Source organism: Fomitiporia mediterranea (genome assembly GCF_000271605.1).
Source record: "Fomitiporia mediterranea MF3/22 unplaced genomic scaffold FOMMEscaffold_7, whole genome shotgun sequence".
NCBI lineage: Eukaryota > Fungi > Basidiomycota > Agaricomycetes > Hymenochaetales > Hymenochaetaceae > Fomitiporia > Fomitiporia mediterranea.
The window spans coordinates 13803-28955 of record NW_006760392.1 but is presented as its reverse complement, the minus strand read 5'-3'; the positions used below and the strand labels follow the sequence as shown (position 1 = coordinate 28955).

Genomic DNA, 15153 nt, shown 5'->3' with positions numbered 1-15153 from the left:
TATACTAAACTATACAAGAGCACTCAGGGAGTATGAGCCACTAAGAATGATAAGCTATGAAGAATGAAAGAAAGGAATGTCAAAGATAAAGGTACAAAGAATGAAGGGATGGACAAAGGGTAAGAGACTATAGAATGATACAAAGAATGAAGGGGTGGTCAAAGGAATAGAATGATGAAGTAAGGAAGGGTAGTAGTAAGAGTCAGCACACATATAGTTCATAGACAGTACCCCTGAGGGACAGAAGTCCTGAGTTCTGGTACAGAAGAGTGCAGAACCCTTGGAACTGAAGGTACAAGAGTAGAGAACTGTAACATCACCCCCCCTCTAAAACCAATTGTCCTGATTGGTGAGCATTGGGCTTGGTCAGCAGCTCAGGCATAGGTCAGAACAGTAGGGTTTGGAAATCTGTGAGGCAGAGTTGATGTAGAGTACTCAGATGAAGTTAATAGAAGTCTTAGATTGCCTTAGTAGTATGGGTGAGATTCTCAGTAGGTTCCTAAGTACATTCTTCAACTGGGTATCCCTTCTAGTAGATAAGGAACTTGAGCTTTCTGTACACTAGCTTAGCATCTGCTACATACTCTACTTTGTATTCTGGTTCAGAACTAATGAGTTCTGGTGGAGGCAGTAGGGGTCTTTGTTGTGAAGGAAAACCTGGATCATAGTATTAAGACAGTAGAACCTTGTTAAACACTAAGTGTATGTACTTCCATGTTGCTAGAAGTTAGAGTTTGTAGACAGAGGTGCTGACCTTCTTTTCAATAACAAAGGGTCTGAAGTGCTTGTTGTCCAACTTCTTTATTAGGCAATCCATGGTCAGGTTAGTAGCTTCTAGTATAACTTTGTCACTAGGCTGGTAATCCTTAGCTACAGACCTCTTCTAATCATAGTTCTGCTTCATGACCTGTACTACCTTTTCCAAAAGAGCTTGTGTGTCCTCCCTGGTTCTGTGCATCTGTTCTACAAAGTCTGTTACAGATTCAGAACTGTCATTCCAGTTTGGAACAGTCCTCTAGTACAGATGTCTCTTATGATTGAGGAAGAACAGGGACTGTCCTGTTATAGAGTGTTGTTAGTTATTGTGCACAAATTCTGCTAGAGCTAACTATTCAGACCAATCTGATTACTAATAATTGATGAACATCTAGAGGTAGAGCTTGATCTCCTGATTGACTCACTCAGTTTGACTGTCAGTCTGTAGGTGATAAGTAGTAGAAGGGTTCCCTTGAATTCTGAGAAGTGTATACAAGTCCTACATGAATTTTGACTCAAATTACAGTCTACAATCATGAATGAGCTTCTGAGGGAGTCTGTGTAACCAGAAAACATGATCCTGATAAATGTGTGTCATACCTTTGGAAGTGAGTTCTGTTCAGGTTGGAACTGTGTAGACTTGCTTGGAGAATCAGTTGACAATCACACAGATAGTGTTGTAACTCTGAGACTCAGGTAGCTTACTAATCAGGTCTACCAAGACTTCTTCCTAAGAGTGATCTGGGATCTAATACAGATGTAGGAGAGCCTGAACCCTTGTCCAGTAGGCCTTAGTCTATTAGTATGTATTGTAACCAGTCATGTACTTCAGGATTTCCCTCTACATTCTAGGCTACTAGTAGTTCTGAGTAATGAGTTCCTACATTTTGTGTTAGCCTGGATGTCCTACAGTCAGATTGTTGTGATGAGCTCAGATAATGTCCTCCTACAGCTTCTGATCCTTTAGAACATACAGTCAGCCTTCCTAGTAAACCTGTCCATCCTTATCCTCCTCCTAATCCTTAGCCTACTTTTCTAGTTACTTTACTACAACCTAGTCCTGTGTGTGTCTTAGAGCTTACTGTATGTAGGTGACAAAGTCAACATTCTTAGATTTGAGTCAGATCTCTTAGATTGTCTCAGACACAAAACAGGAATTGTCTAGGAGAACAAGATTTTTGTTATCATTCTCTCCCCTTTCATAACCTACTTGTCTCAAGAGTAAATCAGCTTTCATCATTTGTGTTCTGGGTTTGTGGGTCAGCACAAAGTCATAGTCCTACAGTTCTAACATCTAACAGGTCTAGTAGTGGTTGAGCTTCTGAGACACTCAGAAGTACTAGAGATTAAGGTGATTACTCTAGATCTTGAACTTCTACACTATACTAAGGAGATATTGACACTACTCTTTCAGGGAACAGACAATTGTAAGGAGTTCCTTGTCATAGATAGGGTAGTTCTGTTCTGTTGTAGAGAGGGATTCTGATTGGAACACTATCAGACACTACTTTCCATCAATGAACTGGGACAGTACTACTCTATTTGCAAAGTTGGAAGAATTAGCTTTGACTCAGAACTTGTCCACAACTGTCAGAACTGTTAATACAGGCTTACTAGTAATAGCCTGCTTGAGGGACTCAAACACAGACTACTACTAATTATCCTATTACTAAGGGACATCCTTGCTAGTAAGATTATGAAGGGGCTGGGCAATAGTACTGAAGCCTTAAATAAAGTGTTAGTAGTAGTTTGCAAACCTAAGGAATGCTTGGACCTGTTTCAGGTTCTGAGGTTGTGGCCAGTTCTGAACTATAGTCACCTTTGCTGGATCCATACAGACCTCTCCTCTACTGATCACAAAGCCCAGATAATCTACTGACTCCTGTGTAAAAGAGTACTTTGCTTCTTAGAGGAACAGTTTATTATCTTAGAGCTGTTGTAGAACTGCTCAGATCTGTCAGTAATAGTACTCAACTGTCTAGGTGAAGATCAGAATGTTGTCTAGATACACACTAATGTGCTCTGAGTCAATCAGATCTGTAAGGATGTGATTCATGAATGACTAGAATGTTACAGGTGAGTTGGTTAGTCTAAAGAACATTATAGTTAGTTTGTACAATCTGTAATTGGTTCAGAACACAGCCTTCTACTTGTCTCTATCTTGGATCCAAATATTATTGTATCCCTATCAAATGTCCAACTTAGTAAAAACCCTGAATGTATGTGTTTTATTAATAAGCTCCTGAATCAGGAGGAGTAGGTACTTGTTTTTGATAGTACCCTTATTGAGACAATAATAATCCTAGACTAGGTAGAGCTTCCTATCTTTCTTTTTGACAAAGAAGAAAGGGGAGGCTATAGAGGACTTTGAGGGTTGGATCCAGCTGTTCCAAAGATTTTCCTGAAGGAACTCATTAAGTGCCTCCTACTTGTCTCTGTTAAGTAGGTAGACCTTGTAATCCTTAGGTTAGAAACCCTTAGTCAATTCAATTGTATAGTCTCAGGGACAGTGTTCAGGAAGCTGGTTGAATTCCTCTTCACTGAAGACTTTGAGGAACTCTTGGACAAAATCTGGCAGGCTGGGTCTGTATACATTCCAGAGTAGAGTTGTTCTAAGAGGGTTCCAGACTGGTTCTGTCTCAGACATCCTTTGGATTGACTCTATTCTACCTTGACTAGAATATGTATCTACATATTTATCCTAGTTGAAGAAGAACAACTAGTCACCTTTATTAGAACTGTTAGTAACATTAGAAGCATCTGTATCTACTTGGAACAGTAGTGTAAGGTAGCTACAAGACTCAGGACACTAATCAAATACAAGTGTCTACTCTAACTAGTCAATAGTAGGGTTGTGAGCCTTGAGCCATTCAAATCCAATGAAGACATCTGTCTTTTCAAGGTTAGTAACTCTGAACTCAATACTTTCCTCATAATCCTGAATAGTCATCTGTAGTTGGACAAACTCAGTGATCCAACCATTCTGGTTCAGGGTTCTGTCTATATTGTATACTAGGATCAGAAGTGGAACACATCAAGTAGGGAGGTAGTGTTCCTACACAAAGGCCTTATTAATGTATGAACTAGTATATTTACTGTCTACCAGAGCTGTTGTTTGGATCTGGGGGGATCCTAAGAAGAGAGCCAAGAGGACAGGGACTTAGAGCTAGTGCCTGGAATGTCCTCAGATGAACTGCTACTTGTTCTGAAGGGAATGTACAGCTTGCACAGCCTTGTTGTCTAAGAGGGTAAGTATATACACTAACATTTCCTTATTAACCTCTCTCTTTCAACAAGGACAGACCTATGTCCTCAGCTGTGAACTCAGCTGAGGCTATCCCTGCTTAATACTATAGACAAACTACTAAGTAGTAAATAGGGCTGGGTAACATGAGTCAAATATAATAATTGTTACACATACTATAGTGTCCTGTATGATTGAGACAGTAACAGGTAATAGTAGTTCTGTTACTAGCTTATAAAGGTGGCTTGTGTTACAGTTCTCCACTCTTGTACCTTCAGTTCTGAGGGTTCTACACCCTTCTGTACCAGAACTCAGGACTTCTGTCCCTCAGGGGCACTGTCTATAGACTATATGCATGCTGACTCTTGCTACTACCCTTCCTTACTTCATCATTCCATTCCTTTGACCACCCCTTCATTCTTTGTATCATTCTATAGTCTCTTACCCTTTGTCCATCCCTTCATTCTTTGTACCTTTATCTTTGACATTCCTTTCTTTCATTCTTTGTGGCTTATCATTCTTAGTGGCTCATGCTTCCTGAGTACTCTTGTGTAGTTTAGTATATATAGGCATACAAGATCAGACTGGTCCTGTAGTCTTGATCTTGTCTACTCCAGGTAGTCCTGTACTCTTAGGCTCACTCTATATACTCTACTCTTGTCTCACTCTCTCTCTCTGCCTGTTCTGCAAGTTCTGACTATGTTCTAGTACTCACATTCTATATTTCTGTTGTGTAGGATAGTTGTAGCCTGGGTCCCCTTACCAAGCCTTCAGGTCCCCTCTACACTGTTACTGACATCAGATTAAGACTACCTATTACTACCCTATAACTCTCTTATGTTTCAGGCATTAGTACTTGCTATTGTGTCAATCTCTTTCCTTTGTCCTGACCCTTTTACATTTTTAAATTTTAAACTTTCTAAACCCTTTTAAACTTTTGCCACCCTTCTTCTATTCATTACCCCTTTTAGTTAAGTATTGATCCCTTTCTAGTGTAGACATAGACCCTACTACACCAACCACCACCCCTGCTGTCCTACCAGATTAGTAGTTACAAGCAGAACTAACTTAATACATGTAGACCTCTATCTAAGAGGCCTTTACTAACCACATGCCCCTAACCCCTTCAGAACCTGTTCTGATTGTTCCAGAAGTTGCAACCTGTTCTGGAAAGAAAGTACATGTAGCCTACCCTTCAGACTTTAATAGGTAGCACTTTAAAGACTTTCAGCACTAAGTCAAACTATATGTGGCTACTACTTTGACTGATCTATCCTCAGATCTCAATTGTGTCCTATTCATCCTCTCCTTCATGAAGGAAGGCAACACAGCCACCTAGGCCCAGAACTGGATTAAAGACTATTGGATTAGAAGCCTGATCCAACTTTAGAACAATAAGTTGTACTCAGAATTCATAGGGCAGCTCTGTACTTCCTTCATTAATCTGAATGAGAAGTGTAATACACAGAACAAGCTTGTGTCTCTGTAACAGGGCAAACGTTCTACTAATGCCTTCTTTCAGGAGTTTGATATCCTGGCCTAGAAGGCAGGATTCATGCTTGGGTTCAATAATGTCCTTATTAGAATGCTTGAAAAAGCTCTTCACCTAGAACTGGTTAATAAGATTCTCAGAATAATGTCAGAACTAGTCACCTACACTGAGTAGAAGACACACACTATCTCCTTCAACTAAGCCACAGCTTGGATACATCAAGTCTGTGTAGAATGCTTACACATGTGTCCAGCTCTGACAGTTCTGAGCCCTCAGATCAATCTGCCTGTAATTCACAATCAATCTGTTCTAATAGACATTAGAGAAGCCTAAAAGTAAGGAGCATACTTTGTCTACAGAAAGTCAGGGCACCAAATTAAGGACTGCCTACAGAAGCAACAGTACATCTGTCAGGTTATTAGAGTAATAATGAGTGACAAGCAGGATTTGTAGTGAGAAGCCTTTTCCACAAATCTGGAAGTCACCTTAGAACTCCTAGACCCTAACTATACACTCTAGGATTTTGTAGAGGCCTAACAGTGAATGTAGTACTAAAGGGCTATGACTTGGATTTTTTAATAGCTACTTTTGATTCAATGGACACTGTAGGATTAGAAGTAAATAAAGTAAGAAAAGTAGAAAAAGTAGAAAAAGTAGAAAAAATAAATCAACAAAATTATTTATTAGAAAGAAAAAAGTTGAAAACAAAAGTAGATAGTTCTCCTATTTCTTCTGATTCTTTTGATTCTTCTCTTCACACTTTATCTGAGTCTAAATCTGTACAATCTGACCTGCTACTTCTACATTCTAAGATCTCAGAATGTTCAGAATTGAATTACTGTCATTCACTAGGTCTTGAATCAGAACATTTTGTCTTTTAATTTACACAACTACACACAATTCTTTTACAAAAAAATATTACTATAATTAAATATATGTACTCAAGTATAAAGTATAAAATTTTTAAGTAAAAAAAATAAGAAATGAAGGACAAATTAAGTATACATTTTATAGCCCAAAAGTAGGTTCTACTACTCCTTAAACTACTATTTTCCCACAGTATTTGTTACCCCTCCTTAGAGTCATTCTCCTCATCCCTACCAATATTTTCAATAGTAAATATATAGTATTAATTATTAATACTTATGATTTTAATTATAATTAAAATAATGTATATTGTATAATATTAATTAATAGTTTACTAAACTTGGGAGTTGTTACCAATATTACAGCTTAGATCACGTGACCTGATTTGTGATGTCAGTAACGAATCTAACTATTGTTATTACAGTTTGAACACTACTGATTTTTTATCTCATGTTCTACTTGTTATTTTCATATAAAAGTTTGCACAGTAATAGTTAGCACTAGTACTTATATCAGTGAATTTTTTAAATAATAAATTTCTCAATATTCGAGTAATAATTAATTCATAAAAATTTCAAAAAGGTGCAATTCTTAACATTTTTACAGTTTTTCGTGTATATCTCTATCAATAATGCATAATTTTATTTCATTATTTTTTTGCACTAATATTATACTATTTCAAGTCTTAACACATTTTTTTACTATGAAAAAAGGTGTTGTGGCTGTAAAATGACAGGGGTGGTTCAAGGAGTAGTAATGGTTCAAGGACTGGTGGATGACGGTACGATTCAAGTGTAATCTTGCCACCCGTGGACCAATCCAGGATCTTCATTAGGCGTCTTGACGCTAGTTCACCCTCGCCTGTACATTCTTCATGTCCTTTCCTTTTTACATTCGCTCTCCGAAGTTAAATCGCACAATCAATACGCGGGACTCACTACCAGGGAACAAGCACGCGTCCGCGTCCTTTGCCACTGAACCATTCAACGAGAACCAGTCCCACAATCCAAGGGACTCCTCACGTTCGCGTGGCTTCAACAGGATGCGTATCATTCCGTTCCTGGGGAAGCGGCGCAAGTCGATTGCAACCCTCCGGTCGAGCAAACTACCAGAAAGAGATGAAGATGGTTCGAGACATGGAGGACATCATAAGTCTGTATCCCAGTTAGCGAATGAGTATGTTTTGTCGTTTCGTCTGTTATGGATTGTTGTAGGTATTAAGCATCAGATATGGTCTACAGGACGGCTGCTCGTTTTGCGAGATCCTCTCTCGGAGCTGGTGCGTGGTTGCTGAAATGGCTCTTTGAACGGTCGTCTGACAAGCGCGTTTGCATACAGCTGGTTCACGTTCTACTGGCAATCTGGAATTAGCACCCACATTCGATGCATCCCCTTTCAAGCCCGGAAAGGAATCTGCATATGCAACACCAACAAAGGGTAGATCCGCTGATGCGCGCCATACTATGCTTCCGTCTGGAAGCACCCAGACTTCGACTCCTGAGCAGACAAACTTCAAAAACAAACGTGCCTCCGAGAAACCTGCCAAAGCATCTTTTCTCTCTCGCATCACCTCTCGTCCCTCCTTATCTGCTCGATACTCCTCTGCAGATCTTAAGTCTGGCACGAAAGCTCGTAGGACTGATGATTCTCTTAAGGAGTATCAAGCTGGGTTCTCGTTGGCTTCTAAACGCAAAGAAATAGTACACCCCGTATGTATATCAAACGGGCAAAGCCTCGGCGATGACAAGGACTTCTTCACTTCTCCACGCGTTGCTCCAACGCCCCCTAATTTGAGCTTCACTTTTCCGGATAATTCTCCACTCGGAACTCCTCTTGGACCTTCTCAGTCTACCGCTACTCTTCCAGGTCAAAAGCACGGCACTCTCTTCAGTGTAGCAGAAGCAATTAAGTCTCCTACTCAAGGAACCTCCATACACGCAAACCAAACGCAGGTTATTATGAAGTGTGCCTCAAGTCCGACGGCTATCGCAAGTCCTGCCTCTCTCTCGAATGCAGTATCTCTGAAGTCGTCTAGAAGGCACTCTGTCCTGACTCAGGATCAAAAACTTTCACCCGAGACTAAGAGGATGGTGATGATTGCCGATTCTACTACTGTCGAATCTCCTACCGCAAGACCTAGAGGCTCCCATGTTCGCATTGGTAAAGAAAAAGTGACGATATCTGTTGCCAACATGTTGGAAGCTGAGCTTGGCGTTGAAGTCGGTGACAGCGAGGACTCATCTCATTACGATGACAGCTATGAAGGTAGTCGCCATCTTGGGAATCAGGCTGCGTACGCGACTCAGGGACGGTCAGTCGTAAATCCACCTGTGAATTATGCCCCGAATTCATCTGTGCCTCCGTCTGTATCGGGTGGCTTTGGCCCCGCAGTCAAATTTCCGAGGATCGAGGACAAGAAGGAAAACGAATTTACACTAGAGTCTCAGAGCCCTTTGTCCGCGTTGATGTCTGCGTCTTCTGGTGATAATCCGTATTCGCCTCTTGGTGAATCTAAAGTCGGCCCCCAGTCTTTCTTAGTCGGTAAAGCCGATGGAGCACTTGCGTATAGTACACTCCAGGCTACAGTTCCCTACAATCAGCGATTTGTTACTCACGCGCAACCAGGGTCCATTCAATGTTCAGAAATGTCGTGTACGCGAAACCCAACTTCCCAGGCCTGTGAGATTGATCGCCTTGATCATATTTCTGAGAAGTCTTTCCCGTTACAGCAGGACACTTCACGCGTCATTCTGAGTAAGGACAAGAAAGGAAGATCCTCTGGCTATGACAATAACTCTGTGACTACATCTCATCTGCAACAGGCTTTGGATGTACAATGTGCACGGTTTGACAAGCTGGCAGGCCATTTACTTCAAATCATTCAGCGTCACCAGATTGAGAAGTTTCAGCTCGAAAGTCAGATCGTAGCTCTGGAAAAAGAGGCACGGCGCAATAAGAGAGAAATCCTAGCGCTCCGGAAGCTCATTACCTACAACAGCAAGATGTCCTCGCAGGAAGAACGGCACTCTCGTCGGCTCGTACGTGTTGCGTCCATGCAGAGCATCCTATCGAATATTTCTGTAAACGACGAGGTGGTGGACATATCTGTCGTGATGGACATGCTTGCTCGTGCCAGCCATCGCGATTCTTTGTTTTCACCAGATGTGTCGAAAGGCGGAAGAGCGAGTATTGATCTAAGTCCCAGACTGGTACCAATGAAGGCTGTGAAGACGGACCTCCGTCGTTCGAAGACAATGCCTGACTTGCACAAATCGTCGGCAATGACACCAAGCCCCGTCCAGTCTCTATTGCCGCAAGATGTTTCACCAGATGTCAGTGGACTAGGGTTGGGCCTTGATTTTCCTCTTCCGGAGCCGCTCAAGCTGCCAAGCATTGCAAGTGCTATCATGTCCTCTGCACAAGGCGATAGCTCATCTGTCCCTGTGCTCACTACGGCACCTACCACATCGTCTGGGCTGTCACTCGCGACCGAGCCGACACTGGGGAACTTCACTAACAGCAGCCCCGGTCAAATGGACTCCAAACCCGGAGGAGCAAATAGTATCTCTGAACGAAGTGGACGCAAGAAAAGGATGGCGGGCGAGTGGCTGATTGGGTCTGCACATGGATTCCATTGACCAAAACTAGAGCCCTTACAATTGAGTTGACCACCGAACTACGAAGTTCTGCCTCTACCTGCTCTACTTTGAAGGCGAGTGATTCAGACACTGCGTCAGTGGCACAGCTACATGAAGGGGCTGTAAAACAAGAGATATGCAGCATGGACGTGGTATCCAGAGTATTTGAGACTTGATCAGACGAGTGGCTTCCTTGACTGAGTAAACGCTTCTTTGTTTCGTTTTCCCTCGATTTCTTATTAGATGACTTCATGCGGTACTAGACCGTTTTGCATCAATCCCCTTCTCTTTTAAAGGTCACTTGCTTGTTGTATTGATTATTCGTGACCCCCTCGATCCCCTTTTCCACGATTTCATTCGCGCGAAGACCTTTTAACATATAGCTCGTGGGGATGGGACTTAGCATGTTTATTTATATGATGAAAAGCAGTAATGGAAGTACGACATAGGCAGAGCTGTAGACAATTAGGAGTAATTTGGCGTAGCATATGTATTCTACGAAGCTAAATTATAAATTATAAACGTCTTGGTGTAGTGTATGCGACGATGTTGGCCAAAATGAGTGCTAGGTATGGAGGAAATCTGTGATGAATATTAAAGAAGGGAAGCTATCGATGAGCGCAGAGGAAAAGTAAGACTGAGAGACGTGAGTAGCGGTAGCGATGTTCAGTTAGATGTACATGGACAAAGGCTATAAACTTCCAACATAGACAAGTGGAAGAATGACCCGCAGGAAATAACGATAGGAGAAAGAAGTCGTGAGCCGAAGGCAAGTGCAAGTGGACCATTAGCGGGTAAAGAGAATAAAATAAAATGAAAGAAGTGCAGTTCTTTTTATCGAATTAGCTTGGGCTCCTGGAGGGAGCGTTGAGGCGTCATTAAAAGGTTCCATGCTTGAGGAAAGACTTTCCAGAGTGGAGGCTGCTTTGGATGGACGGATTTCGTTCCGATGTAACAGGCAACCTTCTTCCACCTCTGCTGGGTCATTGTTGGTTCCAGCAGTAAAGTAAGTCTCATCTACGTGTCTCCAAAGGATGGTATAGGCGTCCGATTCCGGCTTCGTGCTTGAAGGCTACGCAGCGAAACCTTGGCGCCTTTCAGTACCATATATCGCAAAAGTCGTCGGTTCCCCGAATCGCACCCGACGTGCCTCGGAAGCAACAGACCGCGCAAGGTCGACAAGCTTGACGACATTGGCGTCACGAACACCTAGTGCAAGTGCGTCAGCCCAAACCCCGAAGTTCTGCTGCGCAAGTGCAAGGAGGCGGAGATCTGGATCGTCTGTTGTAGTTGGATCTATTAAGGCACATGTTGGTTCAGGTGTGATTAGATCACTTGATGACGGAGAGATGAGCGACATAGAGGACGGAAACGATGAGGCCGCGCTCGAGTTCGTTGATGTCACTGAGGACGCTGAAATTGATGATAGCCGTTTCACGTTGTCAGTACGTGTGTTGAGCGCAGGTGAGAGTGACGGCGAAGGCGGAAGGCGGGAACTCCACGTGCGTAATGGACTCCGAGGCATTAGAATCGGTTCGGAAAACGGAGTGTGGGCTATGACATCGTTAAGGCTCCTTTCTCGTCCTTCTTGAATGGGGTACAACCAATTCAGAAGGTGTTGCGCGAGGATTGCAGGAGGTGAAGGAAGTTCTGCAAGGACCGTTCTAGGAAGCAGAGCGGTCAGTACGTGATCCTTGGGAAGAATTCTCAGACTGGCAAGTAACAACAACGGAAGGGCCTGTGCCGATGGTACTCGCACGACATACACAGGTAATGAAAGAACGGAACGCGGTCGCATTTGCGTTAGAGAGCTTCTGTTACTTGATTGAGAAGAACTCGACACTAATGATTCCGTCCGAGAGTGTCGACGCGCAGCATCAATTTCGGGAAGAGACGGGGATGACATAGTTGACGGGATTGTTTCCGGTGATATTGTAGAGGAGAAGCAGAGCGACCACAGCTCTGCATTCACTGGGACCATAAGGGGAGTAGCCGGAAGCAAAGGAAGGCCCGCGGGTGCGCCTGCTGAACATCGTGAAAGAGTTGGATTGCTCTCGTTTCGTTCGGACGAGAGGTCCTGGTCGTAGACGGCAAGGACGTGGGTCGGTAGAAATGCATTAGGATCGTTAGTAGCGCTATGAATAATAGGCACATCGAGTTTGGATGGAGGAGGAACACCTTCTTCGAGTGACACGCGCTTTACATTGTGATATTGACAAATTAAGCTTTACGGAGTGGAAGTTGGTTAGTTATGATCATTAAATGCAGTGACAATAAGGCTTTGGTAATGAGGATTCAAGATAGGCGTTACGTTTCTAGGAGAAGAGGCAGTATATTTCCATAACAGAAGAATGAACCGCGCGTTCTTAAGAAGCGCGAAGGGGAGGGGGGGAGGGGGAGAAGAGGTAATTGGACTCGAGAGGAGATAAGTAAAATGAAACCTTTACCTTAAAGGATGCGACTCCAAGAGTTTGAAAGGCTTGCATAAGTCGTCTTTAACAAGATAAGAAGGTCGTACAAGCTCTCCTTTCGTTCCTTTAGCAGTAGGCAGAGCAGGGAGCGGTCTGTGAGGCCTCCTCGAACGGGCAGCGGTATACGGAGAACGTAAAGGAGTGGTCATTTTTTTAGTAAATTACTGTGATCGTATGTCTCATTCCAATCGTATATTTTATAGGATGTGCTGGACAAAAGAGCGGTGTCGTATCCTGGGTACAAAAGAAGGGAATCTGCAACGAGTGATGAAGGTGCTTGCAGTGATTGAGTCGCTGGATTGGCTTGGAATGATACGAGAAAAGCGCATCCAACTGCGCACCTTATCCACACGTGCAGTAGATTTCCGGCCTGAGCGTCGCGAATGCTCAACGACGGCGCAGAGTGAGTGCCATCGTGGCAGTCGGCGAGCAAGCGGAATCTGGGTTCTACTACGCGTTTGGCGCGTACACGTGTTGATAAAAGTAGAAATGGCCCAAACTTGGAAACAGCCGACGATCGAGACGCGTTTCAGGCAGGAACTCTTGTTCCTCTAACTCTAACGATCCCTTGGACCTCCCTTGTACCTTCAAGTTCATTGTGCAAGAAAGGAAGCTGATCATGCCACTGCTGTGTCATGGAGTCTGGCACAAGCTCGCTCGTTGTCCATAGCTTCACTCCACCGAATGCGGGAAGCACAAACGGCAGGTCATTATCGCGTGATGAGCTTCTTTCGAGGGGTCGCTACCTTGTCTCTGCGCTCGAAAGTCGTGATGGATGGCACACCGTCAATCTATTGCCTGATCTAAGTGAGCACAGGCTCTTCGTGATTGATGCCACGACCTCAAGGAGCATCATAGACACGGTGGGACGTAATCGCATGCTCGTATTCAAAAGGGCCCCTCCTCCGCGGTCGCCCCTTCGACGCGATGTAGAAAAAGAGCGGCATTCTGAGGGCCTCAAACAGTGGAACGACTCCTCAGTCGCAAGAGAAGTGATTGATATTTCAAAGCTCAAAGAATTCGAGGGCACCAGTTTTTCATACGTGCTGGCCTGTGAGGGGTCTTCGTGCAATTCCGCGGCGCAGTCCGCCCAGGTCCAAGTCGAGAGACGCACCCATAACGGGAGGAAGCATGTACTGGACGCAACGATTGTAGATGGTTATGATGATGGACAGAGTCCAAGGAAGCGGCAGTCTGTTGACTGTGTAAAGATATCCCTATACAACCTGATCCCACAGCCGCATCATCACCCTTACTCGCATGCGACTGTCAGCCAAAGCTCAGAATTAGAAATCATACAGCGTTTTGAGCCCTTCTCTAAGGCGCCTTTCATTTCCATTGGACCTGTCTCGCCGAGTAGAGCGGAGACTTATTTTAGAGACCCGTATGCTCGAAGTGCGTGGGTTATTCCTGTCGAGGGCAAACTTCCATGGAAAGAGGTCTCAACTGCGCAAATAGATGCTGCACAAACAACCTCTACCTCTCAACCGACTCAAGTCCTCGCGGCTCCTTGCATTATTAGCTGGACTCCGAGAGCGATTCGCATGTTCTGGGAAGACCTTCTCGTGATTCGTATGCACCAGGCACTAGGAGCAATATCCCTTTCCTTTCACGTAGCATCTGCGATGGAAGCTCAGTTGAATGCCATCACGTCGGCAAATATGCGACAGACACGTTCGAATGGACTCGTCACCGACTCGTTATGGCCTACTCCGCTTTCACCAAAGAACCTCAACTACTGCACTTACATAAAGATCTACCACGACACCCGCCTTACAATGCATGTGCGGTCGGTGCTCGATGCTTGGAGGACTGAAATCGAGATTCCGTGGAAGGGCGAGGCACCGAAACTGACTTCGACATCGACAAAGTATCAATTGCGCTCGGCCGCTGCACCCATTCAGAAGAAAACTAGATTTCGTCCCCTTCTAAGGGCTAAACTCGTCCTTCTAGATGAAGAAGGACAGGCAATCGGGATATGTTGAGTACGGGTAAAGACTGAATGAGTACTCATAAGAATATAGCGACTCAATTCATCGTTTGAATCTACGGGACTTCAAAACATCTTTATACGTTATGTTTATGCTGTCCATCATTTTTTTTTACAAGGCTTTGGGAATCGGATGTGTTTGTTAAGTTCTGTATCGTTATCTCGTGGTACTTAAGCCACTTCACAGTTGTCCGTTCTTTAGAAAGCTGTTCAAATTATTTGAGACTCGTTGCTCCCACAGTCTACACTTTTAATACTCGCTGTTTCCTTTTTTTACATTCTGAGTCAGTGATGCGTCCAATAATTGCAGCAGGACTTAGTAACCTATCATATGCACGGGCCATAGAGCTGCCAGTGTACTTTGTCATTACTACTGTTACTGTAATATTTGGCCAGCATCTAGACTATTTTCTAAACATACCAGAATGTACTTTGCACGTAGTTTACTATTCTTCTAGCATTCCTGAAGTTATAACTAATCTAGCCACAAGTTTTTGAAGTGTATAGAGCACAATAAAATATCTCTAATGTAATTATTAAAAGAGAATTTATGAAAGGCCTAATTTTGTTGAACTAAAGGATGAAACATGTTTATCCTCATTCCATATCAAAATATATCACCATAAATGCTTGCTAACAATACAACAACATTGGTAGATACTGCATACCAGATTTGAATCAAATTTGGTATAATT

General features: G+C 43.4%; 3 protein-coding genes across 3 annotated transcripts; 2 read left to right on the top strand and 1 right to left on the bottom strand.

Annotated features, from left to right (window-relative positions):
* Positions 1 to 7233: 7233 nt before the first annotated feature.
* FOMMEDRAFT_156903 (uncharacterized protein) lies at positions 7234 to 9997 on the top strand (the record flags this gene model as incomplete). The annotated part of the gene is made up of 3 exons (XM_007267132.1): positions 7234 to 7535; positions 7601 to 7638; positions 7698 to 9997. The coding sequence occupies 3 exons, from the start codon at positions 7234 to 7236 to the stop codon at positions 9995 to 9997; spliced, it is 2640 nt and encodes an 879-aa protein (XP_007267194.1).
* A 388-nt stretch (positions 9998 to 10385) lies between these two features.
* FOMMEDRAFT_168403 (uncharacterized protein) lies at positions 10386 to 12833 on the bottom strand. The gene is made up of 3 exons (XM_007267131.1): positions 12445 to 12833; positions 11139 to 12222; positions 10386 to 11069 (listed from the first exon to the last, which is right to left on the bottom strand). Exons 1-3 carry the CDS (start codon positions 12615 to 12617, stop codon positions 10785 to 10787), a joined length of 1542 nt encoding a protein of 513 aa, XP_007267193.1. The 5' UTR covers positions 12618 to 12833; the 3' UTR covers positions 10386 to 10784.
* A 440-nt stretch (positions 12834 to 13273) lies between these two features.
* On the top strand, positions 13274 to 14943 carry FOMMEDRAFT_141047 (uncharacterized protein). The gene has a single exon (XM_007267130.1). It carries the CDS (start codon positions 13347 to 13349, stop codon positions 14451 to 14453), a length of 1107 nt encoding a protein of 368 aa, XP_007267192.1. The 5' UTR covers positions 13274 to 13346; the 3' UTR covers positions 14454 to 14943.
* Positions 14944 to 15153: the final 210 nt, after the last annotated feature.

Bases quoted from the DNA above. Each gene is read 5' to 3' on its own strand.
- FOMMEDRAFT_168403 (XM_007267131.1), bottom strand. From the start codon at position 12,617: ATGACCACTCCTTTACGTTCTCCGTATACCGCTGCCCGTTCGAGGAGG. The intron at 12,223-12,444 runs GTAAAGGTTTCA...CACTCCGTAAAG, and splicing joins TTGGAGTCGCATCCTTTAAG to CTTAATTTGTCAATATCACA. The intron at 11,070-11,138 runs GTGCGATTCGGG...TTCGCTGCGTAG, and splicing joins TTGCTTCCGAGGCACGTCGG to CCTTCAAGCACGAAGCCGGA.
- FOMMEDRAFT_141047 (XM_007267130.1), top strand. From the start codon at position 13,347: ATGCTCGTATTCAAAAGGGCCCCTCCTCCGCGGTCGCCCCTTCGACGC.